The following is a 26,002-nucleotide window of genomic DNA, read 5'->3' as shown; positions in this document are numbered from 1 at the left end:
TTGGTCAGTTTGTAAGAGACAAGTAGTTTTCTGGATTTAAGTGACTTATGTCAAGAAAATGTGCTTGTGACAGATAACCCTTATATAAATTTGATTCAGTTCTTAGGCAGGGCATCTTCATAAACTGCTGTTTATTTGTGTTGCAGTAGCTACCAAAGGGCCCAGTCTGAATTGGAACCCTTTCATGATAGGCACTGTAAAATCTCATAGCTGGGGCCCTACCAAATTCATGGTCCATTTTGGTCAATTTCACAGTCATAGGATTTTTAAAATCATAAATTTCATGATTTCAGCTATTTAAATGTGAAATTTCACTGTGTTGTAATTGCAAGGGTCCTGACCCAAAAAGGAGTTTGAGGGGGACAAGGTTATTGTATGGGGGTTGCAGTACTGCTACCCTTACTTCTGCACTGTTGCTGGCGGCAGTTCTACCTTCAGAGCTGGGCAGCTGGAGAGCGGCAGCTGCTGGCCAGGAGCCCAGCTCTGAAGGCAGAGCCGCTGCCGGCAGCAGCACAGAAGTAAGGATGGCATGGTGTGGTATTGCCACTCTTACTTCTGTGCTGCTGCCTGCAGAGCTGAGCCTTCAGTCAGCAGCCGCCACCCTCCAGCCGCCCAGCTCAGAAGGCTGCAGCGCAGAAGTAAGGGTGGCATGGTATGGTATTGCCATCCTTCCTTCTGCACTGCTGCTGGTGGGACGCTGCCTTCAGAGCTTGGATCCTGGCCAACCGTTGCCGCTTTCTGGCCGCCCTCTGAAAGCCATGCAGAAGTGAGGATGATAATACCACAACCCCCCTAAAATAACCTTGCGATTCCCCCTGCAACTCCCTTTTGGGTGAGGAGCCCCAATTTGAGAAATGCTGGTCTCCCCTGTGAAATCTGTATAGATTAGGGTAAAAGCACACAAAAGACCAGATTTCATGGAGGGAGACCAGATTTCACAGACCGTGATGTGTTTTTCATGGCCGTGAATTTGGTAGGGTCCTACTCATAGCATGAACAGTCTCTACCCTAAGAGTTTACAATCTAGTTTAATGGTCTCAAGGTGCATTTGCACTCGCTAGTTAGGTAGTTGGGTAATCAAATGTAGTTTGTGTTCACAGATCTGTGGCCCTCACTCTATGTTGCTGTCACAGCAGTGCATGCCTTTATCAGTTGAAGAGGAATGGAAGCTATAGAAAGCTATGGCTCAGTTGCTGCTTCTTTCAATGTGGAAATTTTGGGACCTGATTCTTCAGTGTTGGTCTAGTTTTATAGTTACAGGTGTAACTCCATGATTTCAATGCAGGTGCTCCAGCATTAAGCTGGAGTAAAGCTATGGTGGCTCTCTATCTTTGGATACTAGAGCCTGTAACACAAAACTTCACTTTTCCTCTGTTAGGACATTGGTGTGATGTACACTAAGCATACCCATGAGCCTGGGTCCAGTTTTTATGTGTTGGTACTCAGGCTTGAATACCTGAATCCACATTTGGGAACTCTCATTGAAACCCGGCTCCCACCATCTGTACTTAAGGTTATTACCTCAATTGTTGGGATGAATCATTTTCAGAGGTCTGAGATCTCTATGTATGTAAATATATTTGCACAGTGAGTCACATGCATGTTGTTGTTGTGATAAGGTGAATTTTCTTATTTTGGTGACATTTTTTCAGCCACATTTTGAAGTGACTGAGGTTTCCTCTCTTTCTGTAGGAATGCTCCCCCTATGCTGCTCACTTGTATGATGCTGAGGATCCTTCCACTCCCTTGCGGACAGTGGCAGGACTTTGCCAAGAATACTGTGAGCAGATGTGGCAAAAATGCAGGTCCATGTTTCGCTATCTCTCTATGGACAAAGAATTATTAGTCCTGGAAAACAATATGGCAAAGTTCTGCCGCTATTTGTCACTTGATGATGTGGACTATTGTTTCCCTCGCCTGCTGGTAAATCAGAATCTTAATCAAAACCTTGGGTTAGTGACTGCTGACTCAGAGGGCTGTCTCCAGTTGTGCCTATTAGAGGTAGCTAATGGTCTGCGGAATCCTGTTGCTATGGTGCATGCAAATGATGGAACTCACAGATTTTTCATTGCCGAACAAGTTGGTTTAGTTTGGACCTACCTCCCAGATCGGTCAAGGCTGGAAAAGCCATTTCTGAACATCAGTGAAGCAGTACTTACCTCACCTTGGGAAGGAGACGAGAGAGGTTTTTTAGGTATTGTCTTCCATCCTAAATTCAAATTTAATGGTAAAGTGTATGTCTACTATTCAGTTGAAGTTCATTTTGAAGAGAGAATCCGAATAAGTGAGTTCAGAATTTCTCCTGATGACATGAATACTTTGGACCATAGTTCTGAAAGGTATTGTATACACATTTATCTGTCAAATTTATTTAAGATTTCAAAGAAAATTTCATGCATTTTTAAAGGCCTGCTAACACAATAAACAAGATTAATTTGGCTTAATATTGCTCTTTCGTTCTAATTTTATATGAAGTAAGTCCTAGTCTATTTATACTGTAACTTTAAAGGGAAAAAAAGACATTAATTCATAATTGAGATTTGATTTTAATGTACAAAGGTCAGAAAATTCAAAACCCTTTCCCCCAGAGTAATTGTACCTGCTTCATTTTGCACAGGTATGTATTAAGGTATAAAAGATACATGTTCAATGTGGATGAATTACAGTTGCCCTGGAATAAAACATTTGAATTTCCTAACTGTTGAATATCTAAAGATTTAACTGTAATGTTGCATAAAGTTTTTTGCATTTAATTTCCTTGGTTTGACTGCTGTGTAAGAAAGAAAAAGGAGAGAGAGAAACCTTGACCACAAGTATACTTCTGCGCTGTGTGAGTCAAGTTCATCCCTACTGGAATGTCACTGAAGTCAATATAAATGAAGTCAGCGATGTTACACCAAAGATTAATTTGGCCCAGTATGCTTAGCTGAGTGATGGTGCATTCCTATGGTGTGTGCATTCAAATAAATGTGTATCTTTTCGAATGAAATAAATACAGTTGCATTTATTTGAATTTGCCATGCTCTTCCTATAATCACACTGTTATGAGCACATTTTGGGCTCATCAACTCAGCACATTTAAAGTTACTAGAAAATAATATTTTAATTCATCACTCTTAAAGCAGAGGCTCTGAAAACCATCTTACTTGCCACTTCATATGCTCATCTATCATACACTTCCTTTCCTTCCCTCCCCACAGTCTCACACGCATTAATATGAAAGGGCTTTCTCCTGTGCTATTGCTCTCATAGACAGCCTCTCTATATCTCTGTTTTGACTATCCATCTCTTTTAAAATGTCCTCCTAAAATCTACCTGTTCTCTCTTCTCAGTGCCTTTCAGTATCTTCTTCAGCTACCCTGAAGTGTTGTATAATTCTGCAGCTATAGTATCTGTTGTTATTTATTACTCTTATAGGCACAAAATTCAGAGAAAGGATGGTTCGGGGTACTAGTTTAGGGCTTGGGAGAGCTCAAGTCCCTGCTGTGCCACCGACTTCCTGTGTGACCTTGGACAGATCACTTAGCCTCTCTGTGCCTCAGTTTCCCATCTGTAAAATGGGAATTAATACCACATTTCTACCTCACAGGGTGTTGTGAGGATAAATTAATTAAATATTATGAGGTCCCCAGATACTATGGTAATGGGGGACCCTATAAATACCTTAGCTAGATAGAAATGTGTAATAATTATGCAACATCCTGAGATACATTTGTATGAGACACTATATAAGATAATTCTAATTACTATATATGCCAAACCAAAATATGTACAGTAAATTATGAAATGTGTGAAGTGCATAGAGTATTATTTAAAAAGAATACATTTTGCATGTAATAATCTTATGCATTTTAAAAGTTTGCATTACAGTGAATTGGAGCATCCTATTCTTCTAAAACCAGGCATCCCTGAAGGCAGTGTAAGGTTTTGGTTTCATAAATGTTGATGTTTCATTGCTTAATATACGGAATTAAGGCACAGGCCAAACATATTAACTGCACTATTTTTAAGCATAACTATATTTTTCTTATTAAAAATGTTTTACGGATTCTGAGTTAGCTAATCTGATTCTGCTGTTGCTCTGCACCTACAGTGCAAAGATAATTGAAGTTTTGCATGAAGGACAAAGCAGGACTGATTTATAAAGTTTATAATCTGGGGTAGGACCATAAAATTACAGTTTTATGAGAGCACTGAATATTATTCATTTTAATATCTTTATGCTAGCACCCACAATGTGTTAGGTACTTTCCAAACACTCAAGAATGAGGATCCTTGCTCCAAAGAAGTCACAATCTAGTGACAGACAGAGGTTAGGGGAAGAGGAACGACAGTTTATGTATGTCAGCTTAGTTCCCTTTAGGCAGAATGGCAGAAGTGAGTCTTTAAAAGGAATTTAGATGTGGACAGGAGAAGAGCCTTGAGAAATGAATCAGTGGCCTAAACCTGCAAACGTTTACTCTCGTGCTGTGCTGTTGAATGAAGACCCATCAGGCTCTAAGTTTGTAACCTCTTCCATAACTACTACAATGTTCATTACAAAAATAGATTAATGCTGCAACCTGAAAAAAGCAAACCCTGGTCCTGCTGTCCTTACTTTGGCAAGGCTTCCATTGACTTCACTGTGAATATTGTCCAGAGATGGATAGTCAGGCCTGTAACCCTGCGTGGGGTTCCATTAGCATTAAGAGTGAGAATGTATATGTTCTGTTTGCCTTCAGGTTTATTAATAACTCAGTTTGTCTTGCTGTACTGAAAAATCCCTTTGCTTTGGGAGCAGCTGAACAGAAAGTAGGTTTCTATTGCTTACAGTATCCTTCAAAACACTACCCACGTGTAAAAGTGAAGATCTGCTGTTGAACAGCTACTCCATTCTAGAGGTGCTGAAGTTTAGTGGTGGATGAATTGATCCTTACGTGGCTAGTTTATCTGTTTATCTGTTTATCTGTTTACAGTGCGCTTTAGGATCTTTCAGAAGGAGAGGGAACAACATTAATGCAACATATTGCAGTTTGTTGTTATCTGATCAATTATTTTTACAGATATTAGAGACTGTCAACTTGAAATACAGGTTTTTTTTAAATAAGAAAGTAAAATACATTTCAAGTGTTACACTTGCCCCGAATCACACTGCCAGAATGTGTATTTTTTTAATCATGTTTTCTTATATTTAATTGTTTGCTATACTTAGTGATGCCAAATGCACGAAGTAAACAAGCTGAAAACAGATTTCTTTCCTCAAATTTCTTTCAGTTAACAAAAATGTTAGGTGTTGTTTTGAACAATAATCAGAATACTTGTGTTGACAGAGTGTGAATATGTTAAGGATGTCACTTTAAAAATAATTTAAGTTTGTGGTTCAGTAATTTACAGATTCCAGGAGCAAGTGAAATATGCATCTGTAATTCTCCTTAATCATTTGTGCCTCAAGCCTTGAGTTTTATTGTTGTTATTATTTAATATTTGTAAAGAAGTAGCTCTGAATGCTCCAGTCAGAATTGTAGCTGCATTGTGCTGGGCGCTGTGCAAATGCACAAGTAGACCTCGGTCCTACACCTTATAGCTTACAGTCTGATTGGAAACGAGAAGCAACAAACAAAAGGCACGAAGAGGGGGAGGACAGGGGTAACAAAAAAAAATACAGGTTACACAGGTTCCTTACTGTACAATGTGATGGTTCCATATAATTAAAAATGTTGTGAATTTATCTAAAATAATAAAATCAACTGTCTGCCCTGTTGCACCATTTGGGATTCCAGATGACTAGTGCACAGTACTGTATGGCTCAAAAAATAGTGTGTCTGAAATCAAAAGCTGGCCCACTGTGTGTAGCATGTAAAAGAAACATCTCTGATTTCTCTAGAGCGAGGACAAAGCAAAATTCTATAACCAGGGTCTGGAGGAAGATTTGTGTTTTTCTTGGTCCGCATACAGTGTGCTACTGTGCCTTTTGATTATAACTTACCCAATATTGATAATGCTTCATTCCTGTTTATGATCAGGATAATTCTGGAGGTAGAAGAGCCAGCTTCCAATCACAATGGAGGAGAGCTACTCTTTGGATATGATGGTTATCTTTACATATTTACTGGGGATGGAGGCATGGCTGGCGATCCTTTTGGGACGTTTGGAAATGCTCAAAACAAGTATGAGCCTCCAAGTCTGTGTGCAACTTTGTGTGTTGGGGGCGGGGAGGGGGGAAGTAAAAGAAATAAGCCATGGGGAGAGGAACTGTATTTTTCTAGGTTTCAAAGTAGCAGCCGTGTTAGTCTGTATCTGCAGAAAGAACAGGAGTACTTATGGCACCTTAGAGACTAACAAATTTATTTGAGCATAAGCTTTCGTGGGCTACAGCCCACTTCATTGGATGCATGTAGTGGAAAATACAGTAGGAAGATATATATATACACAGAGAACATGAAACAATGGGTGTTACCATACACACTATAAGGAGAGTGATCAGTGAAGGTGAGCTTTTATCAGAGGAGAGAAAAAGAACTGTTTGTAGTGGTAATGAAAATGGCCCATTTCCGGCAATTGACAAGGAGATATGAGGAACTGTAGGGGGAGGGGGGAAATAAGCATGGGGAAATATACCGAGCAGGGGTATTCTGTCTGCTACCCAAGATCCATAAACCTGGAAATCCTGGATGCCCCATCATCTCAGGCATTGGCACCCTGACAGCAGGATTGTCTGGCTATGTAGACTCCCTCCTCAGGCCCTACGCTACCAGCACTCCTAGCTATCTTCGAGACACCACTGACTTCCTGAGGAAACTACAATCCATTAGTGATCTTCCTGAAAACACCATCCTAGCCACTATGGATGTAGAAGCCCTCTACACCAACATTTCACACAAAGATGGACTACAAGCCGTCAGGAACAGTATCCCCGATAATGTCACGGCAAACCTGGTGGCTGAACTTTGTAACTTTGTCCTCACGCATAACTATTTCACATTTGGGGACAGTGTGTACTTTCAAATCAGTGGCACTGCTATGGGTACCTGCATGGCCCCATAGTATGCCAACATTTTTATGACAGGTTTCAGAGTAGCAGCCGTGGGCTACAACCCACTTCTTCAGATGCATATAGAGTAAAACATATATTGAGGAGATATATATACACACATACAGAGAGCATGAACAGGTGGGAGTTGTCTTACCAACTCTGAGAGGCCAATTAAGTAAGAGAAAAAAAAACTTTTGAAGTGATAATCAAGATAGCTCAGTACAGACAGTTTGATAAGAAGCAAGTGTGAAAATACTTACAAGGGGAGATAGATTCAATGTTTGTAATGGCTCAGCCATTCCCAGTCTTTATTTAATCCTGAGTTGATTGTGTCTAGTTTGCATATCAATTCCAGCTCAGCAGTCTCTCGTTGGAGTCTGTTTTTGAAGTTTTTCTGTTTTAAGATAGCCACCCGCAGGTCTGTCATAGAATGGCCAGACAGGTTAAAGTGTTCTCCCACTGGTTTTTGAGTATTATGATTCCTGATGTCAGATTTGTGTCCATTAATTCTTTTGCGTAGAGACTGTCCGGTTTGGCCAATGTACATGGCAGAGGGGCATTGCTGGCACATGATGGCATATATCACATTGGTAGATGTACAGGTGAACGAGCCCCTGATGGTATGGCTGATGTGATTAGGCCCGATGATGATGTCACTTGAATAGATATGTGGACAGAGTTGGCATCGGGCTGACTCAGCTCTCGTCCCCTAATGCCCCTACTTTACTTGCGCTACGTGATGACATCTTCATCATCTGGACCCATGGAAAAGAAGCCCTTGAGGAATTCCATCATGATTTCAACAATTTCCACCCCACCATCAACCTCAGCCTGGACCAGTCCACACAAGAGATCCACTTCCTGGACACTACAGTACTAATAAACGATGGCCACATAAACACCACCCTATACTGGAAAACTACTGACCGCTATACTTACCTACATGCCTCCAGCTTTCATCCAGACCACACCACTCGATCCATTGTCTACACTGCAGCCAAGCTCTACGATATAATCGCATTTGCTTCAACCCCTCAGACAGAGACAAACACCTACAAGATCTCTATCAAGCGTTCTTACAACTACAATACCCACCTGCTGAAGTGAAAAAACAGATTGACAGAGCCAGAAGAGTACCCAGAAGTCACCTACTACAGGACAGGCCCAACAAAGAAAGTAACAGAACGCCACTAGCCATCACCTTCAGCCCCCAACTAAAACCTGTCCAGCGCATCATCAAGGATCTACAACCTATCCTGAAGGACGATCCATCACTCTCACAGATCTTGGGAGACAGGCCAGTCCTTGCTTACAGACAGCCCCCAAACCTGAAGCAACCACACACCACACAACAAAAACACTAACCCAGGAACCTATCCTTGCAACAAAGCCCGTTGCCAACTCTGTCTACATATCTATTCAGGGGATATCATCATAGGACCTAATCACATCAGCCACACTATCAGAGGCTCGTTCACCTGCACATCTACCAATGTGATATATGCCATCATGTGCCAGCAATGCCCCTTTGCCATGTACATTGGCCAAAGCGGATGGTCTCTACGCAAAAGAATAAATGGACACAAATCAGACGTCAAGAATTATAACAGTCAAAAACCAGTTGGAGAACACTTCAATCTCCCTGGCCAATCGATTACAGACCTAAACGTCGCAATATTACAACAAAAAAACTTCAAAAACAGACTCCAATGAGAGACTGCTGAATTGGAATTAATTTGCAAATTGGACACCATTAAATTAGGCTTGAATAAAGACTGGGAGTGGATGGGCCATTACACAAAGTAAAACTATTTCCCCATGCTTATTCCTCTCCCCCCCCCCCCCCCCAGTTCCTCATATCTCCTTGTCAATTGCCGGAAATGGGCCATTTTCATTACCACTACAAACAGTTCTTTTTCTCTCCTGCTGATAAAAGCTCACCTTCACTGATCACTCTCCTTATAGTGTGTATGGTAACACCCATTGTTTCATGTTCTCTGTGTGTATATATATATATCTTCCTACTGTATTTTCCACTACATGCATCCAATGAAGTGGGCTGTAGCCCACGAAAGCTTATGCTCAAATAAATTTGTTAGTCTCTAAGGTGCCACAAGTACTCCTGTTCTTTTTGCAGATACAGACTAACACGGCTGCTACTTTGAAACCTAGAAAAATACAGTTCCTCTCCCCATGGCTTATCTCTTTTACTTCTAAGGTGCCACAAGTACTCCTGTTCTTTTTGTATTTTTCTAGTTATGTTTATTGTTTCCTTAAATGTGTAATTCCAGTTTCCTCAACAGACATTAAAGCAGTATTCTTGTCTTTTGAAGGTAAAAATTACAGGAATTATAGAAAATGCCTTTGGTTTTAATTTCATGCTATAATGCAATAAAACCTAGATATGTTGACTCCAAGTCCTGTGGCTTATCCATTAGACCACGTTTCCATTAAACCAAAATGTCTTCATTTAAAAATAAATAATTCAGAACGGAGCTCTTCCCTAATCTAGATTATGCAATTTTGCAATGCTGAACAAACACCCACAATACTTACGTTTGGAAATTAGCTGCTGACTGCACTGCATTTCATTTTCCTTACACTTTCAGTATGTAGCATAGTTGCCATAATGAACCAAGTGCTGTCATAAATCTTGTTACTATATAGGAAGCTTTGTTACTGCAACCCTTTCTTTGCATATTAAGCATTGTTATTATGCTAATTTACATTACAACAGTAATGAATGTGTTTTTTAAAGAGCTATTAAAATCTGAAACACAAACCCAATTTTTAGCCACAATATACTGAACTGAGCCCAGTTTTCTAGGATCTAGATGGGGACTATAGAACTTTTCATTTCCAAGACACCAGTTTAAATCTGCCATGTTCGTAGTCCCAAAAAGTCATTACTATATGAAGGCTGTTCAGTGGCCCATGCAAAATGAGATAGATGGTCTTGGTCCAGTTGCTTAAGTACAAATATCCAGATAACAAAAAGTTCTACCACAACTGGCACCCTTGTTGGCAGCAAAGAGGCCAATGTCTGATTGGGCAAGGAAACTGCCCTCACCCTGGGAGGTGATCCCATTAATCTTCACTGCTGGATCTTGGTGAGGAAGCTTGCACTGCTGCCGCCACCTATTCTGGGGATAAATAGAGGGCTTCCGTCCATCTGGCATTTTTCATGAGCAATAAATTCACTTAGGCTGCAGTCCTGCAAACGCTAACCTGCCAATTTAACTTTTCTCCCATTCTCCCATAGCAGTCACACTGAGGTCTATAGATCTCCTTAGATGCTTAAAGTGAAATGTGTGAATGTTTGCAGAATCAGGGCCTTAATTTTTTACTTAAATCAGTTTTTCTTTTGTATGTAAGACTAAATCCTGCCCTCATTAAAGCCCTTGGCAAAGTTCTAGCTTACTTTAAACTGCGTAGATTGGCTCGCATAAACTTCAACTACATTAATTTTTGATGCACTGAAAAACTTGTTTTCTGAAATAGAAATTATGAAATCTTAGACTGCATTTTAAAAAAACAACTTATCTTTGGTTAAGAATATGTGTTTAAGAGAGTGCTGTCTCCCCCCCCCCCCCCCTCTCTTTTGAACAAATACAGATCAACATTGCTAGGCAAGGTGTTACGGATCAATGTGGACAATAATGACCGTGGACCTCTTTATAGAATCCCTCCAGACAACCCTTTTGTTAGTGACCCAAAAGCTCGACCTGAAGTCTATGCATACGGGGTGAGAAATATGTGGCGCTGCTCTTTCGATAGGGGCGAACCCTACACAAAGGAAGGGAAAGGGCGACTTTTCTGCGGAGATGTAGGACAGAATAAATTTGAAGAAGTTGATATTATAGAGAAAGGAAAAAATTATGGCTGGAGAGCAAGGGAAGGATTCAGCTGTTATGATAAGAAACTTTGCACCAATTCCTCACTAGGTAATTATACACTCTAAATAAATGACCTTGGTATTGGGTGGTGCCTGCACTTCCATTATTGACTTCTGCTTTCACAGGTTGATTGTGCAGTTGCAAACATGTATTTTTGGGTTTAAACTTGGCATATACAGCCTCATCCTGGGAGCAAGCTGACTTGAGAAGTTACATTAAAAACGTTTGCCATTTCTGAGTTACGAGAAAAATGAACTGAACTTTAATGCCCTGGCTATTCCACTTCTTAGCCAAATGTGCTGCTAATTATACCAAACTGTACCAAGTTTTCATGGTGGTTCTGTGATTTGGACAAATATGCATGAGGGACAATTTTCATTTTTGCTACATAAGCAACACTTATATGCAAGTCTGTGGAAGTCAGAGCTATTTGCTTTATCCAACACCTAGCCCCTGAGATATTAACATTTTACTTATTTATCTCCATAACTTATAAATGGTTTAGCTTCATAAAGAGAGATTCTTCAAGCTATTATTCTCCTACATGGATTGGTCACTCTGCCAGCTTTTAAAAGGCTACTCTGTATGCAGTGTGATGATTTATTTTTTTTAATCCCAAAAGGAAAACACTCTTAACTTTTTATTTTTAACACTTGGACTCAGTACACATGCTGTCTGCTACAGTTTGGTCAACATAGTAAATCTCAGGGCACGCCATGCCATAAATGTGTCTGGATTTTGGGCCACAGCTTCAGTGGGAGTAAATTGGCATATCTTCACTGCAGCCAATGGAGTGACACCACTTTACACCAGCCAAGCATCCGGCCCATTGTGTTTTTATGTTGTTCAACACCCTACTTTTTTCTTTTTGCCATATAAACATCATCTTCCTATGAATTTAAATATAAGGAAATTGATACATGGGAAAGGACGTTAAGAGCTATAAAATGTGGGTTAATGGGTTGGAAGGCACGTGGCACATTTTAAGTCTGAATTCTCTTCCTTCTGCCACTGAAAAAATAGCCTTTTAAGTGTCCTTTTAATGCCTTTCTGTGTGTCAGTTACTTAAGCTACGTTAATGGGAACCTCTTTATCAGTGACACGGTGGGTTCAGAACAGTTTCTGATGCTTTCATAGATTCTTTAAAATAAAAAAAATTGAGTTGTCAGAAGTAACTACTTTAGATGGATATATAAAAATGATACAGCATAGCTTCCCTTCTGCCCTGACCCTTACAATACATGAATGCACCATATAGTTAAGGGGAGTGGGAAGGGCTTGGCAGCTCTCAGGATCAGGTCCAGTGTTATGTTGTGTAAACTGCTTTCTTTATGGAAACAGCTCATTAATTTTCTTGTCCTCAACAAGGGATTTCCCATCTGGCCTTCCTCACCCACAGTACCCTCATCTTCCCAAGGCAGAGAGTTACATTTGTTGACAGAAGAGGGCTGCCTAGGATTCCCTTCAGATCTCATCAGTGCCCATTCGAGCTCAGCTACAGCGGTCGCTTCAGAGAGATGAGGCTCTAGAGCAGCGGGTTGAGTGTCAAGCTGCCATTCAAGGCTCTCCCAGAGCCAGTCGTGGGAGTACACGCTGAGAGACTGCAGGAGAGTGCTGAGCCCTTTGGATTCCCAGCAAATAAGTGTGGGGGAAAACAGGATGGGGAGAGAAATACATTTCCCTTCTCCAATTTCCTAGCTGCTGTGAGGGAGAAGAGGGATAGAGAGGAGAAATGCATGACCTCTTGCCCCCATATACATGTGCCCTCTGTCCCTATATTCAGGAGAGAGGGAGGAGAGGGAGGAAACTTTTAAGATGGAGCCCTAGAGAGCCACAAAATGACTCTCTACCCTGGCGATGTTTTGTGGTGATTTCATGCAGATTTTGCATCAAATATGGCAACACTGTCAGGATGTCTCACCGCAATTATTTTGTGGCTCTTCAAGGTTAAGTTCCTCTGCTTCAGAGTGACATGAGAGTTTCCCTCTGACGGTTGTGAATATGCCGTTTCTTTCATGCTTGCAGCCCTGTTCTAGAGGGGAGAGACCAGGCTCAGAGATACAGCTAGGCATCTTCCATGACAGCATGGAGCTAATCACAGAGCCCTTAGGTCCACCGCTAAGTGTACAAAATAATTTAAGTACTGGGTCAGTTTCTTAGTAAGGAGCCCCTAGTTATCACAGCCATTTGGGAGAAGAGACCCAAAAGGCCAAAGTGTAATAAAAATAAATTTTGACTCCATTCAGTAGTTGATTTAGCACGGAACAAGAAGCTGGATGGGAACTTGATAGTACACATCCCTGTCTAGTAACTATCTACCATTTTATTGATAGAAAAGCTATTCTGTATCCTACTTAAAACAAGGCAAGACACAATATCTTCTCCCCTCTACAGATGATGTGCTTCCAATTTATGCTTATCCACACAAAATGGGGAAATCTGTTACAGGAGGCTATGTCTATCGGGGTTGTGAGTCTCCAAACCTGAATGGGCTGTACATATTTGGTGATTTTATGAATGGGTAAGTCCAGTTGCTCAGCAAGCATTACCCACAGCTGAAATCCTCCATTTTGCTCCATACGTCTGCAAATGCTTCTGCAGTGTAACCCTCGCTGACTTACTGCTCTTTGGTTGGTTTATTCTGAGTGCAATCCCTTATTGCATATTACAAATGATTCACGTAACATGTTTTCATGTAATCTATTCCATGTTGTTGTGAAGGTATATGATTATCACAACAGCAGTAGATGTTGCTGATTCACTTGGTGTCAGTACATGTGAATGGATGTGGCTTTGACATTGATTTAAAACCATAAAAGGAGAGTAAATGACCATTCTGTATTTTGGTGCATCTTTAATGCATTGTACTGTCCAGCCACAGGAGGTATTTCCAGTCACAGGAGGTGCCTAACTCCCTTTGAAATTAATGGGAGTTAGGCACCTAAATACCCGTGAGAGTCTGTGTCTATGTATCTTAATGCTTCTGGTCCTATTAAATGTTCATCCCCTTTCATTTCTATTGAATCTAATGTGAGTGGAGAGCACACATCCGTCATAGGATTGGGCACTCTTTTAATTATCCCATTTGGTACTATTAGATCAAAAGTATCTGTCCCAGTTGCCTGATGCAAATTATTTTTTGTCTCACAGACGTTTAATGTCATTGAAAGAGAAGCGTTCTACTGGAGAATGGCAGTACACTGAAATTTGCATGGGAACAGGACAAACTTGCGTGTTCCCTGGGCTTATCAATAATTATTATCAGTACATCATCTCTTTTGCTGAAGATGAAGCAGGTAATCATATAGTATTACACTGAACAGTGCGGTTGTATTTTATCTTCAGAGCAAAACACCTTGGAATGAGAATACCTTTTTAGGTTAAGAAGCACGCATTCTGGAGGGTAGCTCAGGTAAGATCCAGAGTGTGCCCAAACATTGAAAAATTGGACTCCCAAGTTCTCGCAGCTACCAAAAACAAAAACAAAAAAGCAATTGTCATGCTTTTCAGGCAGTGTACTATTCCTTAAATGGCCAGTGTATCATGCAATGATGAGCCCATCAGCAGTTTTGGGAGAGGGTTGCTTGCCTATTAATGACAGGTTTCAGAGTAGCAGCCGTGTTAGTCTGTATCCTCAAAAATAACAGGAGTACTTGTGGCACCTTAGAGACTAACAAATTTATTAGAGCATAAGTTTTCGTGGGCTACAACCCACTTCTTCGGATATATGCATCCGAAGAAGTGGGTTGTAGCCCACGAAAGCTTATGCTCTAATAAATTTGTTAGTCTCTAAGGTGCCACAAGTACTCCTGTTATTTTTGCCTATTAATGTATTTATTTTTACTGTAGATCCATTTGCATTACCATCTGCCCCATTGTCATTTGGAGGGGAGCAAATGCCTGGGGACAAATACATTAAAACATCACTTAGAGGGAACATTAATCTCCAATTTGAAAAAGCCATAGGAAATGTAAAAGAACCACAGCATAGTTTGGGGTTGGCCAGGGTCAGCTGACTCAGACTCATGAGGCGTGGGCAGCAGGGCTGAAAAGTGCAGTGTAGATGTTTGGGCTCAGGCTCAGGCTGGAGCCTGGGCTCTGAAATCCCATGAGGGAGAAAGTTCTCAGAGCCTGGGCTAAAGACCAAGCCTGAATGTCTACAATGCTGTTTTTAGCCCCACAGCCCAAGCCCTGCAAGCTCGAATCAATTAACCCGGGCTCTGAGATTCAATGCCAAGGTTTTTTTTTAATTGCAGTGTACATGCAATTGGGTGTCCACCAGGTTGATGGTAAAAATGGAAGGAGTCTGGTATTTGATACAACACGCTTATGCTTTTGGCTCATTTAGGGATCTGGACTGGACACTATAAATGGCTGACAGAAAATTAGACACAATGAGCGGTGAGAGTGAAACCTGCTCATACCGGCCTTGAATATTGTAAATCTCCTTTCGGAGTGAAACAGAATGGAAGTTGTACACTGTTTTAGTATCTTGCAATGTGTGAATTGCAAACAATTATATCTTTGCTTTTAGGTTCATACTCTGGCAAAACTTCCATTGGAGTCAATGAGAGTTTTGCTCAGGTAGCAGGTCTCGCTTTTAAATAATTTTATTTGTGGAAAGGCTTTAGGATAAGCTACTGGCTTTGTATGTTACAACAGTGATTTCTTATTATATGAAACGGGGGCGGAAGAGGATCTGAAGGGGAAACTTGACATTGGTCAACTGTTAGTACATTCATATTGTTAATTATGTGGGACTGAAGTAAGGATAAGCACACTGTTCAATTCATAGCAGTAGACGAATTAGAGTCACTCCACAAATGTTTAGCATGGTTGCTAAGCAGCAGCATGCACTACATTGAAATTTAGGAGTTTGTGCTCTTAGCCATTGTAATGTAAGTCTTGTTGGCTTCTGATCACAATAACTCCTGCCACAATCCCTGAGGTATGTTTTTATAACTCTTTGTTGTTCCTGGACAGTTGAGTAGACAATGTTTGGTATTCATGCAGGCTGGATGCAATTGAAAACTGAATGTACAATTTTCCCCCTTTTTTTATATTTAAAAGTAAAACCCTTTATTGACATAATTAGCCTATTCCCTCCCTAGGCTTCAGAGCCAGCACTCCAACCCAAACCACAACATCTACACTGCTGTTTTTAGCACCACCGCGCAAACCCAAGACTGTAGGTTTTTTAAAACACAGTGGGGACGTACCCAGTGGAGTGCAAAGTGGATGTAAAATACCACCATTCTGTAGCTTTTTACACTTACATTGCACTGGAATAAGTGACTGTACAAGGTGCAATGGAGTATCAGGTTTGTAATCTGTTAACAGGTTTAGTTCTTCCTATGTATTCATTTCAGTATAATGGAAAGAAAAGGTATCACTAAATTAATATTTTCCTCTACTGAGTTCAGGGTATAATCTTCTCTTGGGCCCTTTTGCTGTCCGGAGATGTTTGTTTTTGACTTTATCAGTCAGTTATTTGAGTGGGCCTTCCCTTACTAAAATGCTTGGTTTCAGGATTACTACTTTGACGAGTGGGAAACAGGCTCCTGTGCAATGGCAAACCACAATGTTTTTTGGTGTACTTGTGGCATTTGCATAAAATTGAAGGAAGGTCCCAAATCAGCTCTCTGGTGCTAGTGTATGGGTGGGTATGTTCTGCATGCATAAAAGTCAGGTTATGTGCTTGGGTCCTGTGCACAGTTAACCTCATTAGTAGGGCAGTGACTATTTTCAGGTTAAATGTCTGGAAAAATTATTGATGAGTCCTGGCAAAATTTGATTAAAATCCAGGAGCAAATCTTGAGGCTCCCTATGCAGTTGGGATTATACCCAAGCAAAATCAGAGTAAAGACCTCAGGATTTTGCACATAAGGTTTCTCCTTGATTCCCACCCACACCCATGATTTCTTTGATCTCAACTCTCCTGCTGCTGCTTCCCCTTCTCCTCTTCACTGCATGCATAGGAGGTGCTTTAGGGGGTCTGGCAGGTCAAGGCTTCTCCCAACCAGCAGGTCTGTGCCTGTTTCTCTCTACCCTTCTCTCTGCACTTTGGGGATGGGTAACCCAGAGAATATCCTCAGCAGCAGGCCTGAAGCCAGTCACTGTGAGGCAGGGTTGAGGAACCCAAAGTATAGCCTTTCCAGCAGGTAGGCTGGTGAATGAAGTGTGTGTGAAGGAAATCAGTGAGTTTTGACATAAAATTCTCTCTGTCAGGTAGAGCTGTATGAATAATCTGTAACTAATTTATTTGATCAAATTTGTCCTCATAAAAATCTATTTTCTCCAATTATTTTAATATTTTCACAGAATAATTCTTGGTACGTAGCCCATTCTCTGTCTGTTTGTTGTATTTTGTATTCAGTCTTTTCGATTGGATGCATAGGTTTCATGACAGGTTTCTCTTCCCAGACAGTAATTCTTACTTGTTTTTCTAAGGGGAACTTTACTTCATGTCTACTGGAGTACCAAGTGCCACTGCTCCCAATGGAGTAGTTTACAAAATAGTAGACACCTCACGGTAAGAGATGCTCTTGTTACAAAATCTACATTTTGGTTCAGTGGACCTGGGTTTAAATGTGATTGATGGTTATGGCTGAAATAAATTGCTCTTGTTTCACCTTGGTCCCTTGTTAAAGAGTAAACCAGTGTAAACAGGGACTGGCTTCATATTAGAGAGTTGTGAGCAAGCTTCCTAGTGGATGCTCCGGGTTTCCACAGAGTTGGAGTCTGTATTGGTGGGTGATCCATGGATTTGCTTTGAAGGGGGTTGTATACCTTACCTGGATGTAAGGGTTATTCAGTGTCAGCTTGAAAAGCAGGCAGCTGGTTTTGTAGGACTCGAGTCTCTCAGAGGCTGCTGTATTAGGGGACAATGGAGCCTCACGACTTCTGCCCAAACTGATGCTGCCTTTGTTAAGGTGGTTGATATGTTCCCGACAGGCCCATCTACTCCCTGTTCCCTCCTGCACGAAGCCCACCTCCACAGAGTGCCTTCTGCAGCTGGCCGACATCTTCTGCAGGGGAGGTGCGAGATCCATGTCCACAGAGGGGCCTCTCTATGTGAATTAAAGGGCGCAGCCCAGCCTGATATTAGCACCACCACTTTCTATAACTAAAACAGAAAAAATAAAATAAAAACTGAATTTACTTTTTGCCATTTATGCTTTTGGTGTAATGGTGGAACTAGCTTGGACAGTGGCATGAAGACTAGGGCTTCACTTTCGGGATCTTATGTTATTGCACGAAGTTGTTGTATCTGGCACATTAACAATGTAGGAGAATCTTGGGGAGGATTTATAGATTTTAATTTACTTAAAACATGACTATTAAAGGACCAAATAATGCCTTCAGATAAATGCACCCAGTAGGCTTTTTAAGACGTGTGTTTATTTAAAATAAACTAAATTTGGGCATCAGCTCTCTGAGCATCTTTTTCAAATCTGCATGGGAAAACTCCATATTTCCAGAGAATATCTCTCTACTTTCTGATTGTATATTGGTAGTTTCTGAATTCCAGAACTTCACCCTTCTCTTTTTTTCTCTGACTCCTTTGCAGACTAGTACTTTTTAGATTGTATTATTGCCCATCAACTGAAACAATTTAGAATATTTCCTGCATGCCACAGAATGTATTAAAAAGATGCTTGCCGTTTCCATGGTACAAACCAGCATCTTAAAACCATAGGCATCACTTTTTAAAATGCAAAGTACAATGCTTATTAGTATCAAACCACATAGAAACATTTAAAATTTTGAAAAACAGAACTCAACAGGCAATCTATAAATTATAAATGAAGGTCTCCTTAGTAATACTCATTATAGAGCATAACAGTGGAAAAATAAAGATTTGTGTAAGGGCTTACAAAAGTATAGTATCCACAAGTCAATAAGTGAGAGAGCTAGTCTTCATGTCTGGCTACTACAGTCTTCTTTCCAGACACAGCAGATGCAAACGACTCTAATTATATAGGGATTATTTGCTGCATGTGTGCATGCAAATAGACTGCATTATCCAACTGTTGCACTGCTTTGAAAATCCTCAGAAGCCCTGAAAATAACAAACCAAATATCAGAGGAAAAAGTGGCTATGTACTGGGTGTAACTTCTCAAAAGTGAGGGACACTGCCATGGCAAACAAGCTTGAGTCAAATGAATGTAGCATTTTAGGAGAATGTTTCTTTAAAAGGGACTCTGAATATAAAAATCTAATTTGAAGTGAATTGCATCTATGATGCCGTTTAAACTGTTAACTTGCTGTCAGTGACAAATTCCAGATTCTTTTTATTTTCCATTTTAAATCATTCTTTCTGGCTCCTTTCTATTGTGTGAATTGTGGTCCAAAGTGAAGTGTATTTTTGTTTTAAATATATAAATGATTGCATGCCATCTTGTTTCTATGGAGATGGCTTGGAAACTTGCATGTGAACATGACATTCATTTCAGCTATCTAACAAACATTGTGTAGCTGTATGCTTTTTTCTGTTCAATTTGATTCATATCTTTCTGTATTGCTTGAACCCACCAATGATTTGTACTTTGATGGATCCAGCAATGATAAAGAAAATGCTATCAAAATATTGCACATGCTTGTGAATATTTGAACTCTCTGTTATACAGAGTGAATAGGATTTTGTGAGGTGGGATGTAAGAGTTTATTTGGGTCATTTAAATAGACTTTTTTCCACAAGTGTGAAATTCATTGAAAAGCAATGGAAACAAAGAATGCTGCTGATACCATTGGAAAGCAATTCATCCTGCATTGTCTGTGTTCCTCTTTCACAGGAGAGCACCCCCAGGAAAATGCCGGGTTGAGCCTTTGTCAGTGAAAGTGAAAAGCAGGCTCATAAAGTTTGTGCCAAAGGAGAGTGAGTATTGTTGTTGCTCCTTATTTTTAATCCATAAATATAAACTCAAAACCGGCATTGTCTTTTTGGATGTGCAAACCATCCAGAGCCTTGGCCCCAGTCTATCCTTAAAATTTATTTCTACCTACTCCTTTTTAATATAAGGAGTGGAAGGATAGTTGGGGCACTAGCCTAGGACTTAGGAGAGGCTGGTTCAATTCCCTGCCGCGCTACAGACTTCCTGTGTAACCTTGGGCAAGTCACTGAAGGCAGGTCTACACTTAAAACGCCGCAGCACTTCAGTGAAGACACTACCTATGCTGATGGGAGGGCTTCTTCTGTCAGCATAGCTAATCCACCTCTGTGAGAGGTAGTAGCTGTGTCGACGGGAGAAGCTCTGGAGTATTGTGTCCAGTTCTGGGCACCACATTTCAAGAAAGATGTGAAGAAATTGGAGAGGGTCCAGAGAAGAGCAACAAGAATGATTAAAGGTCTAGAGAACATGACCTATGAAGGAAGGCTGAAAGAATTGGGTTTGTTTAGTTTGGAAAAGAGAAGACTGAGAGGGGACATGATAGCAGTTTTCAGGTATCTAAAAGGGTGTCATAAGGAGGAGGGAGAAAACTTGTTCACCTTAGCCTCTAAGGATAGAACAAAAGCAATGGGCTTAAACTGCAGCAAGGGAGGTTTAGGTTGGACATTAGGACAAAGTTCGTAACTGTCAGGGTGGTTAAACACTGGAATAAACTGCCTAGGGAGGTTGTGGAATCTCCATCTCTGGAGATATTTAAGAGTAGATTAGATAAATGTCTATCAGGGATGGTCTAGACAGTATTTGGTCCTGCCATGAGGGCAGGGGACTGGACTCGATGACCTCTCGAGGTCCCTTCCAGCCCTAGAATCTATGAATCTATGACATTGTGCTGTCTACACTGGGAGTTAGGTTGATATAACGGCATCGCTTGGGATGTGGATTTTTCACACCCTTGAGCAATGTAGTTATACCAATTTAAGTTTATGGTATAGACCTCACCTTAGTCTTTCTGTGCCTCACTTCCGCGTCTGTAAAATGGGAATAGCAGCACTCCCCTTCCTCACAGTGTTGTGAGGATAAATACATTCAAGATTGCGAGGCACTCTGATACTGTGGTGGTGGGAGGCCATAGAAGTTCCTAGGATAGACATACTAAACATTCAGCTTAGACTGTCCCTCCTTACATGACTTTTTCCTATTCCCTCCCATCTTCCCTTTCTGTGGTAGATAGTGATATGGCTGTCTCATTAAGAGCAGCGTGGATTCCCTGTGCCAGGGCTTAAATTCAGCCGGAGCCATTCAGAGCGGAGCTCGGGTAAATATTCCGGTAGGGCAGAAGCCCTGAGCCCCGCCTCCTCCTGTGGCTGCGGGGCAGAAGCCCTCAGGCTCTGGGAAATTGTGAAAATTTAAACCCTGCCTGTTGCCATCTCTGCCCTGGAATCTTGAATTCTACAGTGCTTTCCACTAGGAAAACAGTGGATTTTGGAGTACCTCTGAATAGGCAGAAGCACTTCAGGGGGTGAAAAATCTTGTTATTAGAGGACTGGAAAGTAGCTCATTGGGAGAGATTGGATCTGAGCCATTGTTACTTAGAGATTGGGAAAGGATGAGGGAAATGCTCTCAAAAGTTTCAGTTTAGTCAGATAGTCAGCTGAACTTCTGGCTTACGCAAACCTTCCAGTCCCTACTGATTGCCTGTTACTAAATGTAGTATTGCATAATGATAGACTTTATCAATTAGTGAGCTCCAGAATTGCTGAGTACATTGCGAGATCAGGCCCTAAAGCCAACAATGTGTAAGTTTCCAGAGTGTAATAATCTCTTCTCTGTATTGTCAGTTTCCCCAATTTCTTTCTGTCTTCAGAAACTGAGCTTTCAGAATAGGGAATGCTTTTCATGCTACAAACAGGACCCCCCTGCCAACACATGGGATTCTGGGAGGATGTTCCAAAAATTGAGTCCCTCCAAATCTTGGCCAGTCTAGAATGTGGGTTATTAAGGAGAGGGTGGTGTTTGACACTTTTTCCCCTCTGTATATTAAAAAGGATAATGAGTGAGGTTGGAGGGGAAGTCCGTAGGCTAAACAGCAGAATTTTGACATCTTTGCAAATATGCATAACATTGTGAGAGCTACTTGGTTGATTTATTATTCTGAATAAAGCAACTATCCCTTTGACTAGCCTATATTTATTTTTAACTTAAAAATAGAATGAATAAGCAAGTCCAGTAATTCCTGGAAGCTGCAACAGTAAAATATGTCCAGCCCTTTGCAGTTCAAGGCTGTTTTAAAAAGACCCACTGTTTTATGTGTTGTCCTGGCAACTCGGCTCTTTTTGCACGTTCCAGTTACCAGAGAGAATTGATTGTGAATGTTTGTGATTCCAGCCACACTGAAGTATCTGGCACAGTAGGGAGGCTGGAGCTCTCACAATCTGGTAATGATCCAATCATTAGTAATGAAGAGGACAGCAGAAGTAGAAGCATGTCTTTAAAAATGCTTTCTGCAGGGACAAGAGGTACAGGGAGAGAATTCTGTTTCTTGCCAGAAGTCTTCAGCAAGTCTGACTCTTGATGTGTCCACGCATTAAAGTTCTGTCAGTAAACTGTGCATGGAAATCTGGTAATGTTTCCTTTTTTGTCCTATTTATTGGCATTGAACAGTGCAGTCATCTCCAGCAGCCAGACATTCTTAAAAGCACTGGAAACTTTTAGCTGATGCAATGTTGGTTTAACTACTCAACAAGATCAAGAAAGCAAACTCCATTAGAGAAGTTAAATACAGTGGAGCTATAAGTTAGCACTGTTTTTATGTAGCCATTTTAAACTATTGTACTAGCTTTATAGACTCATTATTGTTACCTCTGGTTTTCCCCCAATAAGAACTGATTGTGAAAACACCAACCCAACGGCCTAGATTAAGGACCACCACCAAAGCCCCAAGGAGGGGTAGGCCAACTTCCGAAACACCCCGTGCCACTACTCCAGACTGGGTGGAACAAATCTTGAACCTTCTAAGGAATCAAAATAGAGTGCAGGTGACCTCCAGAACACCAACAACCAAACCCCCGAAGTCCAGGAAAGGGGGGAAGAGTGGGGAAAGGAGAGGGCAGAGAAGGAAAAACAAACCTCCCAGCACTCTGTCTCCCCCACAGCTCCTGAGTGGTGCAGTGCGACTGATGAACAGGCAAGCACGAGGAAGGGACCGGGGAAGGGTGGAGATTTACATCAGTGGAGAGTGGGGCACTGTATGTGACGACTTGTGGAACTCCAAGGCGGCAACTGTGGTGTGTCGCCAGTTAGGGTTCCCTTATGTTGTCAAGGCAACCAAGAGAGCGGAGTTTGGGGAAGGACATTCGCTTCGGATTCTTCTTGATGATGTTGAGTGCACTGGGCAGGAGAAGAACCTGCTGGAATGCACACACGCAGACATTGGCAAAAACAACTGCTCCCACAAAGAAGATGCAGGAGTGATATGTAGCCATGAAGAGGTTATAAACTGAAAACTAATAACAGCACATTGGGAGGAATGGGAGGGTAGAACTGGACTAAACTCATCTTTCTTTTTCCCCCCTTTTAAACAGTGGATGTATTGAATACAGTATATTTAGCCCTGAGGATGCTATATCTGATTTAAGTAATCTTGCAGTCTTGTCCCCATACATTCTATAATGTGTGTGCTGAGAGGAGAGAGAATGTACAGAACATAATCGCTTGAGCATGTGTGTGATCGGGGATCAGGGTTTTCTTTTTTACAGGTAGAAACAGAAACATCCTCATGTTAGCGATTATGAAATAGAAAGATGCACTCCTTTGTCATCTCAGATGCAACTATAGCACAGCGTTCCCCCAGCCAGGTCTGGCAGCATTCTGCTGAAAAACATTCCCAAATGGCAGTGTTTTAAAGTTTTGTTTATCCAAACCTTCACATTGCCTGCTTAACTGTTCTGGCACCTGTACAAAAAACTGAACATTGATCTTTGAGCATCTACGAGTCTGTGTGTTTTGTTGTGGAACATGGAGATAACTTAGTGCTGAATCTCCATGCTCTGGCTTAAAAAGGAAAATGAAGACAGGGGCCTGATTCTCCTCTCTAGCTGTTTTTTATGCTGGTGTAAATGTATTGACTAAAGTGGGAATTACACCTGTTTACATGAGGAAGGAATCCTACCCAGAGTCACTGTAGTGCCTGGAAGAATTATGTGTTAAATTCTACAAATAGATTGAAATTTCAGAGAGTCTTGTCTCATCTCACTTGCACCAGAGTAACCTCATTGACTTCACTGGAGTTACTCCCATTTACACCACTGTAAGCAAGAGGCAAATCCAGCCCATAGTACATATGGTGGCTCTAATCCAGTTTAACTGCAGTTATGGAGACACTTCAGTCCTGATTGTACCCTGCCTTGAGCCTTGTGTAGCCACATACCTCTGTGCAAAACAGGTGCAAAATGCTACCAAATCAGAAATGTAGCATTTTACACCCATTTTGCACAGGTGTAAATGACTACACAAGGGGCAATGTCATAGAGAACAAGGCCTGTTACACATGTACTGTCCTTAAAGGGACACCATCAGCTTCAAAAAATCTCACACTTCTGTCTGAATTGTTGTTTTTTTTTTTTTTTTTTTATACAAGTAACACATAAGTAGCACTAACTGAATGAGTGGAGACACGTTCTCTCTCTCTCACTTTTTAAAATAGTTTTTGTTCTCATTTTATGTACAGTAATTTTCACTTTATATTCAGTGTCCGTTTTCTATTTACTGTGTATCTTTCACACAGCAACATGGGAAAGATTAAAAAGGGAATATGTAGTACTTGTAAAGACAGCCAGCAGAATTCAAACGCAAGACTTAGAATCTGCAACTATTGACTAATTTTGTTGAAATAGCCCAGAATCCAAGCTGACCACATCCTTTCAAACCCAAAACACAACTCCAGATGCTAAATAAATTGGTTTAAAATGATCATTCCTGAAATTTCTTAAATATATTAAGAAATAATTAAATAATCCTTGATGGTAAAGAATGGCGTCAGTGTGTAAGCAGAGATGATGAAAGGAGTAGCACAGACTACAACTTTCTGTTCCATGTTAATCAAATTAAAAGGGGAAAACAAAGAAGTAACGTGCCTTTTGTGGAATGGTTTCAGAGTAGCAGCCGTGTTAGTCTGTATCCGCAAAAAGAACAGGAGTACTTGTGCTCAAATAAATTTGTTAGTCTCTAAGGTGCCACAAGTACTCCTGTTCTTTTTGTGGAATGTTATTCTTGTTGCCGCAAAAAACTAAAAATGTCGTCAAGGCTTTTTTCACGGCAATCCAGTAACCAGGTGCAGCTGTTGAAAACTTGGGGATACTCAGTTTGGATGTATCAGATTGTTTTGGGAACAATTAGAGAAGCCCTTTGTAAATTTGTCTATAAAACCGTTGGGCCACATACAACCGTTTTTTGGGCGGGTTGGGGGAAATATAAATTATTTCTTAACATTTGTTTTAAAAAATTCCCCTTCCCCTTTCTTTTTTATAATCCAATTTATAGCTGTTCAATTTTAAACGGAAATTTGAGGGGGCGTTCTGCTTAAAATCTGTGGGTAGGTTCTGGCCCACGTGAACTAAAGCTATCCCAGAATACTCCTGGATGATTTGAGTATCTTTGCCAAAGACAAGGTGGGGAGGAATCTTAACATGGCAAAGAGGGGCAGGTGATTGAGTACTCCTCAGATTAAAGTCTTTATTTTACGCCTGCTTTTCGCCAGCTGGAGCCTTTGGCAGCAGAATGTAAGTAAATGCTACCTCATCATCGAGGACTGTCAGTGTTGATCACCAGCATCTCCTAGTTGCTGCTGTTGCCACCTTGTGGCATTCATTCTCTGCTGGGAGAGGAGAACGTAAGGAATACTCAAGGCCACGGCTATCACCTCTCTATTGGTACACGGGAGAGGTGATGACAACTGACACCAGCAACTTCAGATACAAAGCTCTGCAGTCCCAGTGTGTGCTGTGGGAAGCATGTGGATGCCACACAGCGTATAGAGAAAATATACAGTATTCGAAACAGAGACCGTCTATTATATTTTTCCCTGACAGTTTCCCATCAGTGCTGTGCTCCCACAGTTGCTTCCACCAGAGGAAGTGCAACGGTGGGAAAACTTGGGGGGCAGCATAGACAAAGAGAAAGTGAGTGCGTGCATTCTATGCATATT

At 41.1% G+C, this 26,002-nt stretch overlaps 1 protein-coding gene across 1 annotated transcript in view; it reads left to right on the top strand.

Annotated features, from left to right (window-relative positions):
* Positions 1-23,300, top strand: part of HHIPL1 (HHIP like 1) — a 30,961-nt gene extending 7,661 nt beyond the window's left edge. The window contains exons 2-9 of the mRNA XM_065404018.1: positions 1,693-2,339; positions 6,003-6,146; positions 10,628-10,956; positions 13,303-13,429; positions 14,059-14,204; positions 17,359-17,440; positions 19,705-19,787; positions 22,681-23,300. Of these exons, the coding sequence (XP_065260090.1) occupies positions 1,693-2,339; positions 6,003-6,146; positions 10,628-10,956; positions 13,303-13,429; positions 14,059-14,204; positions 17,359-17,440; positions 19,705-19,787; positions 22,681-23,300 (2,178 nt within the window). The remainder of the gene's footprint in view (positions 1-1,692; positions 2,340-6,002; positions 6,147-10,627; positions 10,957-13,302; positions 13,430-14,058; positions 14,205-17,358; positions 17,441-19,704; positions 19,788-22,680) is intronic.
* Positions 23,301-26,002: the final 2,702 nt, after the last annotated feature.

The sequence above is a fragment of the Emys orbicularis genome, chromosome 4, assembly GCF_028017835.1.
Source record: "Emys orbicularis isolate rEmyOrb1 chromosome 4, rEmyOrb1.hap1, whole genome shotgun sequence".
NCBI lineage: Eukaryota > Metazoa > Chordata > Testudines > Emydidae > Emys > Emys orbicularis.
Note: the sequence above shows the minus strand (reverse complement) of the source record. Positions and strands in the feature narration are given on the sequence as shown.